This window comes from Eurosta solidaginis, chromosome 4 (assembly GCF_040869045.1).
Source record: "Eurosta solidaginis isolate ZX-2024a chromosome 4, ASM4086904v1, whole genome shotgun sequence".
NCBI lineage: Eukaryota > Metazoa > Arthropoda > Insecta > Diptera > Tephritidae > Eurosta > Eurosta solidaginis.
The window spans coordinates 256,834,399-256,853,940 of record NC_090322.1 but is presented as its reverse complement, the minus strand read 5'-3'; the positions used below and the strand labels follow the sequence as shown (position 1 = coordinate 256,853,940).

Here is a 19,542-nt window from a genome sequence, read left to right as displayed (position 1 = left end):
ACTGGAGTTTAAACCATAGATGAATGGATTTGAAACTCTTTGTTTCGAGAGAGCGCTGTCAAAATGCACATTTATTATAACATTTGTCAATGATGCCACTCCAAACAAAAATGAATAGATCTGAATATGGGGATTTTTGACATACATTTCGCCGATTATAGTTTCAATCATTTAATAAAATTATAGTCGTAAAATATTCATTTCTTTAAACTTATTTTACAATAATAAGACTAGTTAGAGTCAAATATAAACAAATCTAAGTAAAATTTACATTTTGATTAAATTAATTAGTCAGATATTGTAACGCATTTAACTCACACTGAAAACCATATACACTTTAGACGATTAAGCGCCAATTAAGTAAGTAAGAAAACCACATATTCTTTCCAAATTTCAGTAAATCGGACCTATGACATAATAGTTAACATCATTTAATGGATAGGGCTTATCCCACATGTCTGACGTTCCAGGTTCTGTGATCAAAATGGACTGGTTGCATCGGGACTTCATATTTACATAACTTGTTTTTAGTTATAACTTTGAATGGGAAATAATATTTACCCTCCGCCTCCGAACTAATAATATTTACAGTAAAACAAGTATTTTTATCCTTTTTCCCATAATTTTTGAACGCATTTCCACAGTTGTAGGTCAAATTAAATTTACCGAAATTTTGGGTCCGTTTTTCATTTTAGCTGGCACATATATTGTTCTGGCAGCCGCTTCAGCTGGTGCGAGGGATTTACCTGTGACTGTTGCCAGCTCAAATTTGAGATAAATCCCTCGTGAGAGCGCAAAAAAAGAGAGAGTTTCGTATCAAGTCATCTTTGGTTTAAACTCTCACTGAAAACCGGGCGTAAGAGTGTCACATGTCAACGTATTAAAAACGCATTTCGTTTGCGTATCACACACACATAAATATCTTTTTTCTTATCCCTAACCGAAGTAAGCATGCGTTGCGACGATGTAAAGCATGTGTGCAAACGTCAAACTGAAATGTCACCCAGAGCGAAAATTGTAAATCGAGTTAGCCTTTTAGGCAATGAATTCAATTTCGGTTGCTCTCTTACAATTCACTCGTGCATGACACATTTTTTATAGAAAGCCGCCGCAGAGCGTTTTTATCGGGTTGAGCTGTCAACTAAGCTATAAACACCAAAACCACAAACAGGGGCTGTATTCAGTAAGTATGAGTTTTGAAATGGATATTTTTCTTTCATACAATTTATATGAAGAAAAAGTGTACATTTTGAAATTCCCAGTTATTGAATCTACCTCCAGCCTCGCTCACCTGATGCAAATCTCAGGTCTAGAATTGCATTTACATACGATAGTTTAATAAAACTAATTAATATTTAAAAATTAAATACTTGAATATATTTCCGCAGAAATGTTAATAAAATAAGACTTGTGACCTCCAAAAATGCCAAAAACTTACCGAAAGCAAAATTTATTTAAATTTGAGTCCAAAATGTCATGAGAAGCTTATGAAAAATTTCACTTTAAGAGCTGTTTTACACGATTTGGTTTTCTGAAAGATTTTTCTACTTTTAATAAAATGCATAAGGGTTTGCAGGTCAAAAATCTTCATTATTACATCCCGACGTTTCGCTTTTTTATTGTTTTCAAAATCCAGTGTCTTTATTTTCCTTTCAGTGAGATTTCGTTATTTGAAATATTATTAAAAAATAACAGTAATGAAGACGAGACGTGACAATTCTTTGCAATGATTGGGAGTTAAGTATAAGTATATTTAAACTACCTAATATAGATACATGTGTCAGTTTTTAGTTAAAATTGTCTCCTGTACATACTTGAATGAAAGCAATGTTGAAATTGGTAAGCTTAATAACAAATTTCAGTTGCCTGACAAAATTTGTTTTATAAAAATTAATTTTCCCGTTTACCTTAATCGATTTGTTTTTTTTTAATCATTTGAAGAAATAAATTTTATTTATTAGTCCAAACCCGCTTGCAACATTCCATTTCCACTAAAACTGATCAATCAATGCTCTTAATTTAAATTGAATTTACTGCGTAAAAACCTTACTCCATTTCTAATTTCGTCCAGCCTCTGTGGTGCTTCTTCACTTCTGATTGGAAATTACGGCTCCCAAGTAAGCCATTCAGCTATGGATAACGTTCAACTCTCATTGGAACTATCTGGACCAGTCCTATAAGAGTCTGTTATTTACAAACTTTCCTTCCCGAATAGCTCCATAAAATTTTACTTCAAAAGTTAAAATAAATTGTCAAACTAAGAAATAGTAGTATTAGTTTTTTAGATCATGACACAAATCCGATATATTTTCCATATAAAAATCTATGGGATTATGCATTTAAACAGCTAGAGAACAAAATCTTAAAAAAAGGGCGGCTATTAAAACAATGCCAAAAATGTCAGGAGAGGTACCATAAAGAAGCGTTTTGAACTAAATAACAATCGTGACATTGCTGACATTTAAAATTTTACTTCTGTAATTTCTTGTAGTTCTTGTATTGGTCATATTTTGTTGTAGATATGCAATGTAAAACATTTATAGTTATTCTATTATGTTTTAAAATGAATATAATGTAATTACTTTATGGCATTAATAAATTGTATTCAGACTTAAGGGTCTGGGAAAGTTGACATAGTCATTAACGCCATAGTCGTAACCACATTTTTACTTATCCATATCAATTGGCATCAGTTATTGTTGCCTTAACATTAAACTCGTGAAATTTTCATTAAAATGAAGAAAAATTACAAACATATACCACAAAAAATAAGTCACTTAGCCAAAACATATATAAAACAATAAATAAAATCTACAAAAATTTAATAAATTCTCCAACTCGATATGGCGAAAAACCAAAAACGAATTGGTTGGCTATGGTATAGTTATGACTAGGGCGTTATGGTGTGGCACCATTGAACCATAAGGCCCTTTATATTGAAAATGTATGGGTTGTCGAGGGTAAATTTGTTTAAATATCAGATGTTCCATGATACAAAAAATGAAGGTAGTTCTATTTATTGTGACATTAACCACTTGAATTTTGCGGGGACAATGACAATTTCATCAAAAACAAGCTACCAGATCGAAAAATGTTACGAATTTTTCTAATTTTAATGGATTTCATATTAATGGATACGACTAAGTTACTTCCATAGTTATTTTAAATTAAAAAGAAAAAATGAGCCACAAGCATTGGAAATATTATTATACGAAATATCATCCTAGAAAAGAAGGTTTTTAATGAATTTTTCGAGTTCCGAAAAATTGCTTTGGTGGAAGAAACATGGATCGAAGTATACAAAACAGGGGAATATAGTCTTCTTAAGTGTCCGTAAGTTTGCTCAGAACATGTTGACAAAGCATACACGTTTGTCAGTTGATTGCCCAAAGGAGGTTCGTATAAACCGACACCAAAATTTCTAAAGAATTAAGCATACTTAAATGCAATATTTATGAAATTGAATGGCTATAAATTGGATACAAGTCCACATTTTTTATTTATTGTATAATTCAATTAATGTGCGCCGATGGTGTAAAACTTTTTAGGTCTTATGCGTCTATCGAAGAACGTCCCTTGCTTCAAGCGGATTTAGACTGCCTAGTTACCTGGTGCAACGTGAATTCAATGCCGCTTAACCTAAATAAATGTAAATTCATGTCCCTCTCTCGGAGATATTTGCCAGCAGCCTCTTATATAATTAATAATTTTTGTCTTCTATCAGTAAAATATTTTGTGGACTTGGGAGTCACGATAGATACCAAAGTTAATTTCAACCTTCATATTGATGGTACTGTCAAAAAGGCTAGAGGTCTTCTTTCATTCGTGAAAGGGTGGTCCAAAGAATTTAGTGACCCTTATATAACTAAAGCACTTTTCACCACTTTAGTTAGACCGATACTAGAATACGGATCAATAGTCTGGATTTCTAAATATCGAGTTCATGCAGATAGACTTGAATCCGTACAAAAGCAATTTCTACTTGTCTCTTTCAGAAATTTTCAGTGGGATGCTGCGTATAATCTTCCCTCTTATACTAGTCAGCTTATCAATCTTCCGACTCTTGCAAGTCGTAGAGAAATGCTAGGCGTAATATTTATGGCTAAACTACTGAATGGATTGATTTCTAGCCCAATTCTCTTAAACGAAGAAAACTTTAACGTCCCATCACGAGTGTCAAGACATTACAAACCTCTTCTTTTGAGCCAGTGTAGAGCTAATTTCGAATTAAATTAACCTTTTCGGTGTTTGCGTCATGATTTCAACACTCATTCTAGTTCATTTGATACAACGGATTCACTTTTTACCATAAAGAAAACTGCCCTATCCTATCCTATCTTAACTCGTAACAAATATAAATAAAAAAATTAAAATTTTACGTACTAAAAAGTTCACTTACTTAACAATGTATTATATGCATAATTTCTAACTGTTATTTATAATACTCAGCTGATGATTTTTATTCTGTAGCTGAGCAGTTTTAGATCTCAACGCTTAACAAACCTCCGCCTATCAACAACTCGGCAAAAACAAATCCGCGCGTCATGCGGATGCGCCCCTAGCGTCGGTTGGGCGGGCTTTGGAGGGTATTAATCCGTTCGGTATTATTATTATTATTATTATTAAGCGTAGCGCTTGAGGAGGGAATTGGTAAATCATTTTGTAGCTCTGCAAGTTAGCCACCAGAGTTCTTTTGTCCGTTGTGCCAGGGGTCACCTTGGGCAAGCCCCGGCTATAAACATTATGTGCCCTTTTAGCATTGACATGGATGTGGCGTCCCACAAACGTAACAAATTAAATACCTACCACTCCCTGTAGACTTTAGAGATACACATTTTCTCAACATGCCTTGAGAAATATCCACTGTAGAGGCTTGACAATAGGACCATGCTAGAACAACAGGATTTTTCGTGTATTTTTTTCTATCTATGGATGAAGCTGCCATAAAGATATGCGTCATGTATGAGTCGTTATTCACTATTTTTTTGAATGTTTTACTCTACTCTCAATAGATATGTATCAGAGCTGTAAAAGTGTGCAATCATTTGAAATTTTAAATCATTGATTTAAGAATGCTGTTTCTTCATTCTTTCATTCCTTGTTAAGGAATGTGGCTTAAAAGTCAACCCATTCTTCATTCAGTAGTGGGAAAAAAAGGATGCACTCTTGAACTCTACGAAGAAAGAATGAAGTAATTTAATGAAACACAACATGTGCCATATAAAAGGTACTTGCATGTAAAAGTACTAACCTACATTTGAACGTCCTCAATTGGTGTTTAAATAATTGAAGAAAAGGCAATTCATTATAAAAAGTCTTATTACAAGTTCCCTCATGTATTCTTCTTAGCGGTATATGGTCAAATACTGTATCTCTATACTGGTCCGTGGGTTTGCAAATGAAATAGTAATATATGATTTTTCTCTATGTATTTAAAACTTGTAAAATATAAAATTAGCTCCACAGTGCCACTGGTTTTTGGAACAGAATGATACCAACTTCAGATGAAAGATTCAGGTTAACCCCTTTTCTGGTCAATGCGTGCCTTACATGTGGATCACAACAAAACTCATATTTTTAATAGCTAAACAGAAACATCTGTTGGCACAGAAATTTCATAGGGTTTGATAATTCCCTTAGTGGACGTGTCGACTGTGCGTGACCAAGTACTGGTAACGTAAATAGAGAAATCAAGAACCTATTTAAAAGCTTTTAAGTTTGAAAATTGGAAACAAATTTTAATGGAAAATTGTTATTTATTACAATTCTTGTGAGTTTCTTGGCGGGTCGGATTAAAACGATAACATCGGTATGGGAAATTACGACAGGAATCATCGTCTGGCCACAGTGGCACAGCGTACATGATTTGTCAAAAATACACGCATGTTCATGGAAACGAATATGATGGGATGCTAGACGGAACATACGCCGTTTCGAATAAAAAATTACATATTTGATCACATAGATTTATAACCTTTTAAAGAAAGCATTCCTTTAACATACCTGTATAGCTACTGAAGTATAAAAATATCAACTCTGATATAAGCAGACCAATTCTAAATATTCTCGCGGAATTTTGTTCTCGCGGATCTTTTTATTCCCGCGGAAAAATTCCTCCAATTCTTTTCTCCTAGGGAGAAGAATAATTGGGGAATAGGAATTTCGAATTTTCGAAGTCAGCTGTTTGTCAATTGAAATTTTGTTGCGCATTTCTTATTTTGTTTAAACAATTGTAAAGTTTAATTATTGTTGCCAATTTGTTTGAAATTAAGAAATAAGGTATAAACAATGCACATTATTGCATTTCATGTGGTATTCACTGAAATGAGTAATAAATTGGTGCCACAGCAACATCAACAGAGGAGCATAAGAAGAAGACTGGCGGGATAACACAAATCCGCCGGAGTTGCCTGCATTCATTCTGCAAAGCAATTTTTTGGCGGCCAAGTCCAGTTGAGTTCGCCTTTCGCGATATGCCAAAATCTATTTAAGCCTCCTTAAAAATCCTTGCGCAATTTCTGCATGGCTGCATCAAATATGCGAAGAGCTCTTCCGTTGCTTATGATATATTTTTCGACTTAAAAAATATTGTGGTTGTTGTAATAACAGTGAGAATATTGTGGTAGAATATATATACATATTTTAGCACAAATTTGTACAAATAAGTGTTCTTTCTTAAAATAACCAATTTCATTTAATTATTTTGATGCATTCCTTTTAATTTAACTCGTGAAAAAACTCCTGTGAAATGGCAGAGAAATCTCCCTCTCCCTCACATTCATAATACCTACTTTTCTTCCATAACCGGTTTCCGCTTTTTCGAACATTGTTCAGAATAGGAGGAAAGGGAAAAGTGAAAAAATTCACAAAGAATTTTTATTTAGAATACGAGGAATGTGAGAAGGGAAAAACTCGCACGGAATTTTTGTTTAGAATTGGGCTGAAGAAAATGGTAAAAAAGTGTGCATTAATTTCAAATTTACATTCAATAAAGAGTGGGAATGGTTCCTACATTCACACTCTATATTGGATTATATTTTACCATTCAATAACACTCACACTTTAGATATGAGTTAAAGTATATTAAGCCATTCAGAAATGGAGATTTATAATATTCCACCAAAAAATCACAAATTTTTAAAAGAATGCTGAGAGAATGCACACTCAATTGATTCAATCTTTTTACAGCTCTGATATGTATGCACGTAAATCGTGCTAAAGTTTATTATTATTGTCTCAAATGGCCATAGCGTTTTCATCCTGAAGGGAATTTCCATACCGAAAACCACAACGCCTTAACCAATAACGGTCTGGCAACGCTTCTAGCAGAACAACAAACCATGCAACAAACATTATGAAACTTCAAAAATCCCCAAATACGTCAAAAATTTGGAGTGGATATACCTTATTTTTTATACCATGCAGATGTCCTATTGCATATGTCAGTAAAGGGCGAATTAATTGTGACTTATAACCATAAAGCCATTACCAGATAAAACAGCTGATCACACCTACCTTATGGAAATCAATATAATCGAGTTAGCGTTATGGTATGTCACCATTAATCGATTACATTGCTTTCCATAAGGTAGTTTCGATCAGCTGTGACATATAACCATAAAGACATAACCAGGTAAAACAGCTAATCACACCTACCTTAAGCGCCAAATACACGACACGAACATTTCCGCGAACATTCCGCAATCTTGTTCGCAGCTTTGGCCATACACCATATGAACTTTTGGCCGAACATTAGTTCTCTTTCAGACAGCGATGAATACGGACAACAATTGTGCTGCAGCAATATTGCTCGCTGTGGCAATTAAGCGTAAAAAAGAGAGAAGATCGCAAAAAAAGAATGTGGTGCAAAGAATGGTTTAAAAAACGAGCAGTTCTTGGACAAAGTGAGCTTATTAAAGAACTGGAATTCACGTCACAAAATGATTTTAAAATTACGTTCGTATGAGCAAGGCAACATTTGACCAACTTTTACAAAAAATTGTGCCACTCATACCGAAACGGGATACAATAATGAGAGAAGCGATTCCCCCTCATCACCGCCTTGCTTTGACTTTGCGCTTTCTAGCTAGTGGCAATAGCTTTGAAGACTTAAAATTTTTGACAGCAATTGCGCCCCAAACTACTTATTTTTTTTATAACTGTATCCTTTGTGTCATCAGGATCTACTTCTTTTAATTTTTCGATTAAAGTCGCATAATCATTATTCCTTTTAATTCTATTACAATAATCTTTGCTTTTTACTTGCCACAATGATGGCAAAGATTTATACATTTCAATAAATTCACTCAGAAATTTTTTATTGTCCATTTTACTTTTACGCGCACGTCTGTTCCGTTCAGAAATTACTACGATTATGAGCTATTTCGCCATCCTGCACGAACAGTTCGCGCAAATGTTCGCCAAAAATTAAAATATTTTGATTTTTGGCGAACATTTGCGCGAACTGGCAAACACCACCATACACGACAGAAAAGGTCGCAGAAACATGACATAACGGGAATGTTCGCGGAAATGTTCGTGTCGTGTATTTGGCGCTTTATGGAAATCAATGTAATCGATTAATGATGCCATACCATAAGGGCAAATTAACGGTGACTTATAACCATAAAGCCATAACCAGATAAAACAGCTGATCACACCTACCTTATGGAAATCAATGTAATCGATTAATGATGCGATACCGATTACAATGATTTCCATAAGGTAGGTGCGATCAGCTGTTTTATCTGGTTATGGCTTTATGGTTATAAGTCACCATTAATTCGCCCTTATGGTATGGCACCATTAAGAAGTTGTCGCTCAAACAGTCAAGTGTGACGTAGTTACGCAGAACGAAGCAATTTTGAACACGTGAATACGCAATCTTCTAAGCGTGATTTGTGTGTGAGGGCTTTGGGGGAATATTTTGAATAAGGTGCCACGATTTTCCAACTTTTTTTTTCGAGGGGTGGCGGGGGTCCTAAAAATCACAAAACTATATTTTTTATCTCGTTTAAAAGTTATTCGCGGAAAACACGTCGGTACTATTGTCGCTTTTTTCTTTTCTTTTTCTTTTTTTTTTTTGAAATTAATGTATTTAATTGGAACAAGTGCAGAATACATACATTTGTCAAAAATAAAAAATCGCTGATTCCAACGGTAATTCTGCGTAGAAAACTTTCTGCATAGGCGGCCTTCGGTCGCGCTTATAAAAAATAACCCTGGGCTACGCCATGCCAAGTCCGGATGTGTGGAATAACCGTGGCTTCTGCCACGGTGATGTCCTTCTGCGTAGTACACCCTTCTGCGCAGCACCTCAAATAATATTAGACTACAAATTTTTAAAAGTGTTTTACAAAAACAAAATACATTGATAGTGTATGTTTGTTTGCATTTATGTCGACGTGCCTCCACCTTATAATGTTCTACCAAGATAAAAAGATATTGTTGCGGAGCTGGCAACACTATTCACCACCAACACAATAATACCGACGTGTTTTCCGCGAATAACTTTTAAACGAGATAAAAAATATAGTTTCTGCTTTCGGATTCTGAATCTTGACGCAAATACGCGTCTTTTGATACCGCCATCGACATGTGCGACCCGAATTTTAAGTGAAGGACTTAAGTTGAAATTTTACTAAATTTGGAAATTAAAAAGCTTATATTTCATAAACTAAGAGTTTCCTAGAGCTGCGGATGATAATTTTGTGATTTTTAGGACCCCTTCTACCCCCACAAATCAACAAAAGTTTGAAAATCGTGGCACCTTATATAAAATCCAACCCTTGAACACCCTGTCAAAACGCTAAAAAGTAGCCATATTGAACAACCTGTCAGGCATTTGACAGATAAGATATCACACTTAGTTATCATTCACAATGGACAGGATGTTTTTAGCGTTTTGACAGGGTGTTCAATATGGCGGCGCCTATCTTCAGCGGGTGATAGAAAGAGATACAGAATGAGACAGCGATAGTCAAATACAAATCAGGTGATCCAACCACTTTGGAATTTTGACGTCTATGCAGAAGATATCACCAGTGTTGCCAGGTGATGAACAAAAAAGAAGCTAGATTGGCAAAAAAAAAGGTTAGAAAAAGCTAAATTTAGAAAAAAAGAAGCTAAAAAAGGCCAGAATTTTTTTTGGTTAATTTATAAAATTCTTTTTTATATTTTAGTTTACACAGTTGTAAATAAAAACTTGTAAACATAGCTTAAACATAACTTCTTGTTTCAAAACATATCAGAGACATTTTCCTTGACTAGCACATGGAATTACTTTAAATGATTGCATATGTGTATATCCATAAAAAAAATATATTACAAATTAATTATTTATATAAAATAATCCCCGTCTGAAGAACCAGAAGAGCTTAAGTATGCGTATAAAGTTTGGCTATTTATCATCGGTAATTTCAAAATCATTACAAAATTTAGATAAGAGTTTTAACGAGCATCTAATATTAAGTAGCGCATTAAGCATTTTAATTTTTAGTTTGTTCCTTAATTTAGTTTTCAGAATTTTCATGCCACTAAAAATGCTTTCTACCTCCGCGTTGCTGAGTGGTAATACTAAAAAACTAAATATGAATTCGACAAGTTCTAAAAAAGGAGGTTCGTTTAATGCATTTTTATGTTCTCGGACTTCCGACCAAAATTCCATGGTGGAGTGTACATTTTCCCATTGTATAGTTATAAGTTTTCGCCACTGCAGCTCTATTAATGCTATTTGACTTGAAGAATAACTATACTTCTCTTTTTCAAAGTAATACGCCAATTACACGGCTCAAGTATCCTTGTGCCAATTACCAATTTGCACAAGGATTTGCCCGGTGTGTGCACTGGTTGCGCTATTTGCGCAGAGAACTGCGCTAAAATCAAAACGATTTTGATATTTACGCATGTCTGCAAATATTGCACATGCTTTTTTCTTCGTGTGTGGTGAATGTTACACAGTTTACCCGTTGTTTCTGATAATATAACATGAGTAATTGTTGCTTAAAAATGTTAATATCGAAGGCATAAGGACCATCTTAGCTTGCAACAGGAATTCACACAAATTCAATAATACATAATAATTTTTTATACAATTAGAAAACGTTTCATTTGTTGCGCTAGTTGAAAAATTTATATTTCCCAGTGCTGCAATGAGTTGAGGGGGTCTTGCAACTAAAATATAAAAATTATAAATACTATGGAAAATAAACGCTTCTGGTGCGAGTTTTTCCACTTACACTGTGAATTACCAGAATTAAATGGTGTTTTTTTTATACAATTAGTGCCTTTTTTTATACAATTAAAACACGTTTCATTTGTTGCGCTACATTAAAAATGAATATTGCGCAGTGTTTTTGAGCCGTATATGTCAAAATTTTCATTTGCACAAAATCCGTCGTTTTATATTTGCGCATGGCTTTTGTGTCATGTATGTGCCGTCTAAGGAAATACATCTGGCTTTGAAACTTTCAACGAATTTTCAGCAGAAAAAGGATTAATCTTTTGTAGAGAACTCATATCATTAGGTATTAGGTGTTCACAGGAACTATTGAAATTATTTTATTTTAGAAATTATTAAAAATACATTCGGAATAAAAAAGGCTAGAAAAAAGTCACGAAGTTAAACCCAAAATTTCGAGGCTAAAGACAAAAAAAAAGGCTAAATCTAGCCTCGAAAAGGCTAATCTGGCAACACTGGATATCACACTTAAGTTACGTTCCATTGAGACTTGAGCGAGATACGGATAGAAATTTTACATGCAAATGCAACAACGTTGTGATCCTGATATTTATCTGGTTCAATTTCTGATCCGTATAGCAGTTCTGTTCGTTTCGTTTTCTGTAGTAGATTTTTTGACAGCTAACCACTTTTGAGTTGGTAGCACTCATGGCTCCACTATATGGTTGGCTCATCTCTACAGCAATAACATACCTTTGTTCACATTGCCAAAATTAGCGTGTTGGTGTTGGACGAATGGAATGGAATGAAAACATAAAACTTAGCAGCATTTGTAAGTAGTAAGAAAATGTTGTAAATTCGTTGGTTTCTTTTTAAGTTTGCCATCTCTTTCTGACAATCCCTACTCCAGTGAAATGAAAAAAATAAAATCAGCTGGTGAGACGAGCCAACCATATAGTTGAGCCATTGTAGCACTGAACCAAATACGTGTACATTTGTGTATACATAAAAGATCTCGCCATATTTAAAAGCAAAAACACTGAAAGAGTAAACAACTAGAAGATGATGTAAGGAAAATAAATAGTTTGCTTACGTGTGAAACTATTTAAATGTTAATAATTCTATCAGTATCTTAAAATTTTGTGTACGTATCTTCTTATTTTCTACAAAACAGATGTTTTATATTAGTGCTGCCAGCTCTCATAAAGTTGATCCAGATCGTTCCAATGAGATTTGAGCCAGAACCAGAGCTCGATAAACCAATGGAACGGCCCTTTAGTTATCATTCCCAATGATCATAAGAACTTCAAACGTGAAATCGAAGCTACGAAAGCCACTGTATGTACGCTGTGCTATCAATGATTTGGCAGCACATACCCACATATACGAAAGCCGTTACGTAGATTGAATCGCAATTGCCAAAAAAAAATTCGTACGGTGGTTTGTGTGAAGAAAACGTAATTTAATAAACTGTAATAAAAGTGAATATCCTTTTAAAAATTATATACTAAATTTAATAATAATCATGCGTGTAAGTATTTGCCAATTTATATTTTATGTATATGAATAATGATTGAATTGCAATTTCCCATTCCTTGACTAGATTCTACGATCGCAGTATATGAAATATCAGGCCCAGCAGAGATTGGATGCTGGAACTGCAGCCACAACTACAACACCGGTAAGATTAATATAACCTGAGCTAGCTAAATGTAATAACATTACAACTATATCATAAACCGAGATGTTACCCTCTTTGAATGTGTAAATTATAAAAGTGGTAATTCCGTACTTTAGCTCCAAAATGCTAAAACACGTCTAAATTTGGAGAGCTGCCAGAAGCGAAAACGGGAATTAAAAATTACCAGTTTTGAGCTATAGTAAACAATTATCGTAGTTTATTTCGAGCCATGAGTTTTATTGTTCATCAGACATTGCAATTGGAAACACAAAAGCAAATGAAATCACCCTTCACCTGATTTTTCCAACTTAGTAGATGCACCCTCCCCTGCTGTGGACTTATTCTGTAACTCGATTCGAAAGAAATGTCGGTAAAAGTCTAGAAAAGGGGGTGACTGCTAAAACTCGTCCAAAATATTGAGAGAGGTGTCAAAAGACGCGTTTTGGCCTCAATGCTAATAGCTCGAAGGGGGATCAATAAAAGATTTTCACGGAAAATCGAAAAGTGTCTCCGGACCGCTCAGAAACCGAGATGCGATCCATAGTATTATTATGCAGTTATAAAAAATTACCCTGGGTGGGAGAAACACCCGTCTGAAGATCAAAATTATATCCAAACCGCAAACCACCTCTATAGAATGTGTACAAAATATCATCAAAATAATAACAACGACATACTGTTTTCAACTTTTCTTGCAAATATCTCTTGATAGATTTGAAAATTTTCCGCCGAATTGAGCACGAGTGCAACACCGTCCTCCAGGTATTTTTGGACGCTTCTTAGCAGTCGAACGCGGTTCTACACCTTTTCTAGCAGTATTTCAGAAAAACTCAAATGCGTTTCAGAAAAGCTCAATCGAGTTCAGAAAAATACAAATGTATTTCGGAAAAACAATTGAAATTCAGAAAATCACAAATGTCTCATGTATACATGTTAAATTCCAATTAGAATTAGCAATTGATGCAATTGGTATATATTCTCTAATTCATTAAACAATTAGAAATAGTTCAACTAATTCCCATTAGATAATTGAAATTTTTATTCTAATGGTAAATCCAATTGCAATTAGTTGCCATTAGCAAAAAAAATTGGGTTACCTTTACAATTAGAAATCTAATTGATTCTGCTAATGCAATTAGATATGCAATTAGCTCGAATTAGAATCAATTATTTATATTTATTTACATCATTATTCGTTTACTTCAATAATTCTTTGAAAAAAATTTATTTTTATCAAAATAATTGATTCTAATTCGAGCTAATTGAATATCTAATTGCAAGAGCAGAAGTCAATTAGATTTCTAATTGTAAAGGTAACCAATTTTTTTTTGCTAATGGCAACTAATTGCAATTAGATTTACCATTAGAATAAAAATTTCAATTATCTAATGGGAATTAGTTGAACTAATTCTAATTATTTAATGAATTAGAGAATTTCGCAAATGAAGGTTAATTAGCAATCATTAGCATTATCTAATCATTACTTAACATCTATGCTTTCATGTATTACAGAAAAAGAGATAACTCAATTTACGTTTTCTGAAATATAGGTACATATGTACATGTCATTTTCTAAAATGCATTTTTTCTGAGTTTTTTTTGAAGTTTTTTAAAAATACATGTGCATTTTATGAAATACACTTGCGTTTTCCTTAACTCCATTTGTTTTACTAATATTGATTCAAAAACACATTTGAGTTTTTCTGAAATGCTATTGAAAAAGGTTGTGAAAAATTTCTTATTCTTATTTTCTTATTCGAAAATTAATCGCGACACAGAGTAGGGCCCCTGATCCTCTTAACCTATCGTTTACAGGGAATGGATAATTCGGCGGCTGAGTGGAATTCTCCCCTATCTCTGTAGTGTTTCGAAAACGCCTAATTTGAAGAAATATGTTTGAAAAACGCCATAATTTAGAATTTGTATGAAAAAGGATCTACCTCATAATTTTATTACAAAACCAATCTACCGTATAATTTATTTTAGAAACGCCCTGTGTGAACACACATTTTTAATATGTTTTGCAGTGAGGTAGGGCGTTATGAAACAAATTTTAATATGTGGAGGAAATATCCTGGGGTATGATTTTTCAAAAATATTCTCAAGGCTTTCTCGAACTTGCAGACTTTTGGTTAAAGTAATGATAACATGACTAGCTTTGGGTAATCATCATGCAACTCATTCGCCATCTTTCATCTTTCTCTTTGATTCTAAATTTTAAACCAAACTTTTACAAATAGGTTACTCAACTCCAAAGTGATACTGATATCCAACACCAGCAGTCTACCCGTACATATTTAACACGAGCTGCTGACAGCCAATCTGTACAGACAGTTACAAAAACAACGCACACAGTGCGCAGAAACTCCATATTTAATAATAATGTGCAAGCAACACATTATCGACGTAATTCCACCGTCATATATAGTGATCGCCCAAGGAGTCCAACTACTATTACAGATAATATATCAAGCATTGCACTTTCAACTGAGCTGGACACGAATAACTGTATCAATGTGATAGCAAAACCAATGTTTGTTCAAAAACGTCGTCAAACAGTGAACTGTTGCGCTCCTGATGAACTTATACAAAATCAAGTGAAGAATTCATTAAAAATTAAATTAATTAACGCCCCTACAGACAAATATTCACGAATTAATGTAGTCGTTAGATTTTACGATGAAGGTCCAACGTGGTATACACGTTTTTATCATGGTTATGAAAACGTTTTGTGGCATAAATACGAACGAGAGAACCCTACTAAGACCAATAAATGGTTTTTTAAATGTGAGGTATGCGCTAAGAAGTTAGGCTGTTTTACTTCACTTAAGTCACATTTGAATATTCATATGAAATTCTTTCCTTATCGCTGTGATTTATGTCCAAAAAAATATCCAGCAAGTAAATCATTTGCACGCCATATGAAAGAAAAGCATAACAATAAGAATAAGGAGTTGATTAAAAGTCGCTAATGAGAATGACTACCATCATGGATGATAAATTTATGTATATAACTTGAGTTTTCGTTTAGATTTGATTGAATGAAATATAATGTGCGACCTGCAGTGCTCCTTACTTATTTAAAAGCGCACTTTTACTTTACCCTTTATCCACGCGACTGTCCTTTTATCTACTTTTTTTGTTAAGAGAGTCGGCTAAAAGAAAAAGTTACAAAAGTTGAGACGATGTCACAAGAAAGTTTTTTTAATTGAAATATTTTTTTTTTTATTTATTTATTTGATATCAGATTTTTGAAATTAGAAGCTCTATGTTTCCTTGTCATATTATTTTTAGTTCTGAAGTCGCTTTGACGTATTACCTGTTAGACCAGCTTTTGCTACTCGCAGTATGCTTCTCGGTTCCCCAAAACTGCTATGAAATATTTTATTATATATACTATTTTAGATGGGGACAGACCCCGTCTAAAAAAAGTCATGAAAAAGAAGTTAAATATTTTTATAACTTATTTTTGAAAGAGGTGGAATTTTCATATATTTTGTAAATAAACTTTCTTCTTATGGTATGGTATATGATAGTTAATCTTTAACCATGGAAATCTCGTAAATTAGATGAGTTTTCAATGTCAGTTTGCGAGCTTTATACGGTTAACGAGCTTTGGGAATTTTCATGAGCTATTATATTATTATTATTACCTGTATTTAGGCCCAAAATAAATTTTAAGACTAACAAAAGAAGAGCAATAGCTGCTATGGCTATCAGCTCGGCACTATTATATTAAAGTAACATACAAGTTATATAAAAAGAAGGTTTTGACTGCTGTATAAAATAAAAAAATTCTGCTTAGGTCATCACCACTGTAAATTTTAATATATAAAACAAAACAGTGCTAGTTTAGTGAGCATCTCTGTATATTTTAACATCTAATTTTGTATCTAATTTTGTATTAGCTTTAAGTCTTAATAGAGTTTTCCAATGTGCAAATTCGCCCAGTGAACATAATTGACTTACTTGAAATATATTTTTTATTTTATACGCTATACTTTATTTTCATAATTATTTTTAATGTTACTCTGATATTGAAAAATTGTTTAATGTGTTATTGCAACGTTTTGTAATTTTAATGCACAAAGAAAATGAATAAACAGTATTTTTTGTTTTTGAAATATGTGCTATATGAGTTTTTGTGCAAGTTCTTCCCTTACCCCATCAGTACCATTACGTGGGCTTGGAGTGTGAATCTGCTATTGTTGTTGTAGCAGTTTGAATCTGCTAAGACCCACTTGTAGAACGGAAAGTTTTCTTTTAAACTCAAGAGTTAACTTGACATGAGGGGATAAACTCATAAATTTTCGAAACATTTTTTAAACTTCCTCTGAATTAAAAAAATCTTGCCATTCTGCAAGTAAGGCCCGATTTTTCAATAGTTGGTTAAGTTAAGGTTAAACTAAGTTTGCTTAAACTCTAGTCAAATTTAAACTCCAGTTAAACTACTCTTAATTTTTTCAGTAACAGTAAAGGCCACCTTTGGGGTTGGCTTTTTTGTGCGGCAACATTTGCCCTCTTTCAGTGAGCTTTACAGCTCCGGCTCACGCTCAATTCTCACGGGAATGCTCTGGATCATTGAGAGACTTGAGAAGCAGATGTCGTGAAATTTTCGCACACGTGAAATGTGATAGGCAGATGTCGCCGCTGTTTTTCATTTAACTCATACGGCGATAGGCTAAGCAGCGACATCTATTTTTGAAAAAGTAGGTATATTAAAGGCCGCGTTGCCAACCTAAAAAGAAGTAATTAACAAATTATCTGGCTCTCAAATTGAACCAGACTTCTATCTGGATTTATCTGGCTCAAATCGTTGTTGTTGTATTTACATGCAAAATTATTTATCTGGCTCAGGATTTTGCCACCGGATGATAGCTATTGTTTTTTTACGCAACAAATATGGAAAAAAATTTCTCCAGCGAAATATATATCTAGTTCCGGTGGGATATCCACATCATTTGCCGTCATCTAGTGAGTTTTACAGCTCCGGCTCACGTTCAATTTTCACGGGAATGCTATGGATCATTGAGAGACTTGAGAAGCAGATGTGATATTTTCGCACACGTGAAATATGATAGGCAGATGTCGCCGCTGTTTTTTATTTAACTCATACGGCGAAAGGCTAAGCAGCGACATCTATTTTTGAAAAAGTTGTTTTGTTAAAGGCAGCGTTGCCAAACTAAAGACAAGTAATTAACAAATTATCTGGCTCACAAATTGAACCAGACTTCTATCTGGATTTATCTGACTCAAATCATTGTTGTTGCATTTACATGCAAGATTATTTATCTGGCTCAGGCTCTTTGCCACCGGAAGATGGCTATTATAAAATTATTTTTAAACCAGGGGCCCTATTCAGTAACTGAGTTTTAAAATGTACACTTTTTCTTCATATAATTTGTATGAAAGAAAAATGTACGTTTCAAAACTCATAGTTACTGAATAGGGCCCCAGGAAGTTCTCAAATTGTAATCCAACTTCATTATCTAATCACTGCCAACCTTTGAGAAATTTTGTAAAATTAAGAGAATTTGAGAAATGTGCAGTTCTCAAATGTATATTCAACAGGTTTCTCCTGTTAATATCCTACATTAGATATCGAGTTGAGGTGGAGTTGAAAAAAAATTTCCAAGGTGGTACCACCAGACCCAACAGATGAATACTGCGTATACTCCATAACATTGCCAAGTTCCGTGTAAAACATCCCTTCCGCTTGCTTAGTTATTTGGAGGATGTAGAGCTGACCCTCTTCCGTACGCCGAAATGCGCGAAGTACCTACAAATCCGCGTTATATTCGTGCGCTTGTGTAATGCATTTAAAGTTTTGAATCACGCTCTCTAGCAATCTCAAAAATTGCGATATCATTGCATCGTGTTAACTTGATATTATTACACAACCTCGCTGAGCTAAAGTATCGAAGCAATTTACTCAGTTCGTCCTGCAACATCTTGATTATGAAGCGATCCCCACCTTTCGGTAGACACCTGTCCATTGATTTCTAGGATCAATAAGCGCCACAGGACTGCTTCGTAGCGTTGTTGTTGTTGTTGTTGTTGTAGCGATTAGTTACTCCCCGAAGGTTTTGGGGAGTGTTATCGATGTGATGGTCCTTTGTCGGATACAGATCCGATACGCTCCGGTAGCACAGCACCATTAAGGTGCTGGCCCGACCATCTCGGGAACGATTTATATGGCCACATTAAACCTTCAGGCCATCCCTCCCTCCCCACCCCCAAGTTCCATGAGGAGCTTGGGGTCGCCAGAGCCTCGTCTGTTAGTGAAACGGGATTCGCCGCTCGAAGGTGAGGTTGACAATTGGGTTGGAGAAGCTATATATTGCGCTACACAACCCCTTGAATCCCGCGTAAGTTATTTCCTTGGGGACAGTCGCGGTCGCACCGTTACTTCCCTTTGGCTTCTAAGAAAGCCGAAGTTTTGATGTTACCTCCCCTCATCACACACTCCCACATTCTTGTTCTCTGTTGCCATATCGCCACTGTAACTGAAGCGCCTCTTGTGGTAAGGCTATTTACTTCCCTAGTCGGCCAGGTTTCGAGAAGGCTCCGCTGAAATACAGATAAATATACCCCTGACTACAAGCCACCCGATAAGCCTATCCGTATAATACTCTTGATTCTTGATCAGCAACATCCCGCCGCCCTCCTATGAGGTGAAACA

The 19,542-nt window shown here is 34.5% G+C and overlaps 1 protein-coding gene across 1 annotated transcript; it reads left to right on the top strand.

Moving 5' to 3' along the window:
- Positions 1 to 12,487: 12,487 nt before the first annotated feature.
- Positions 12,488 to 16,911, top strand: LOC137251364 (zinc finger protein 90-like). Its single transcript, XM_067785807.1, has 3 exons — positions 12,488 to 12,710; positions 12,783 to 12,860; positions 15,101 to 16,911. Exons 1-3 carry the CDS (start codon positions 12,705 to 12,707, stop codon positions 15,830 to 15,832), a joined length of 816 nt encoding a protein of 271 aa, XP_067641908.1. The 5' UTR covers positions 12,488 to 12,704; the 3' UTR covers positions 15,833 to 16,911.
- Positions 16,912 to 19,542: the final 2,631 nt, after the last annotated feature.

Excerpts from the sequence above, each read along its gene's own strand:
- LOC137251364 (XM_067785807.1), top strand. Across the intron at positions 12,861-15,100 it reads CAGCCACAACTACAACACCG|GTTACTCAACTCCAAAGTGA; the intron begins GTAAGATTAATA and ends TTTTACAAATAG.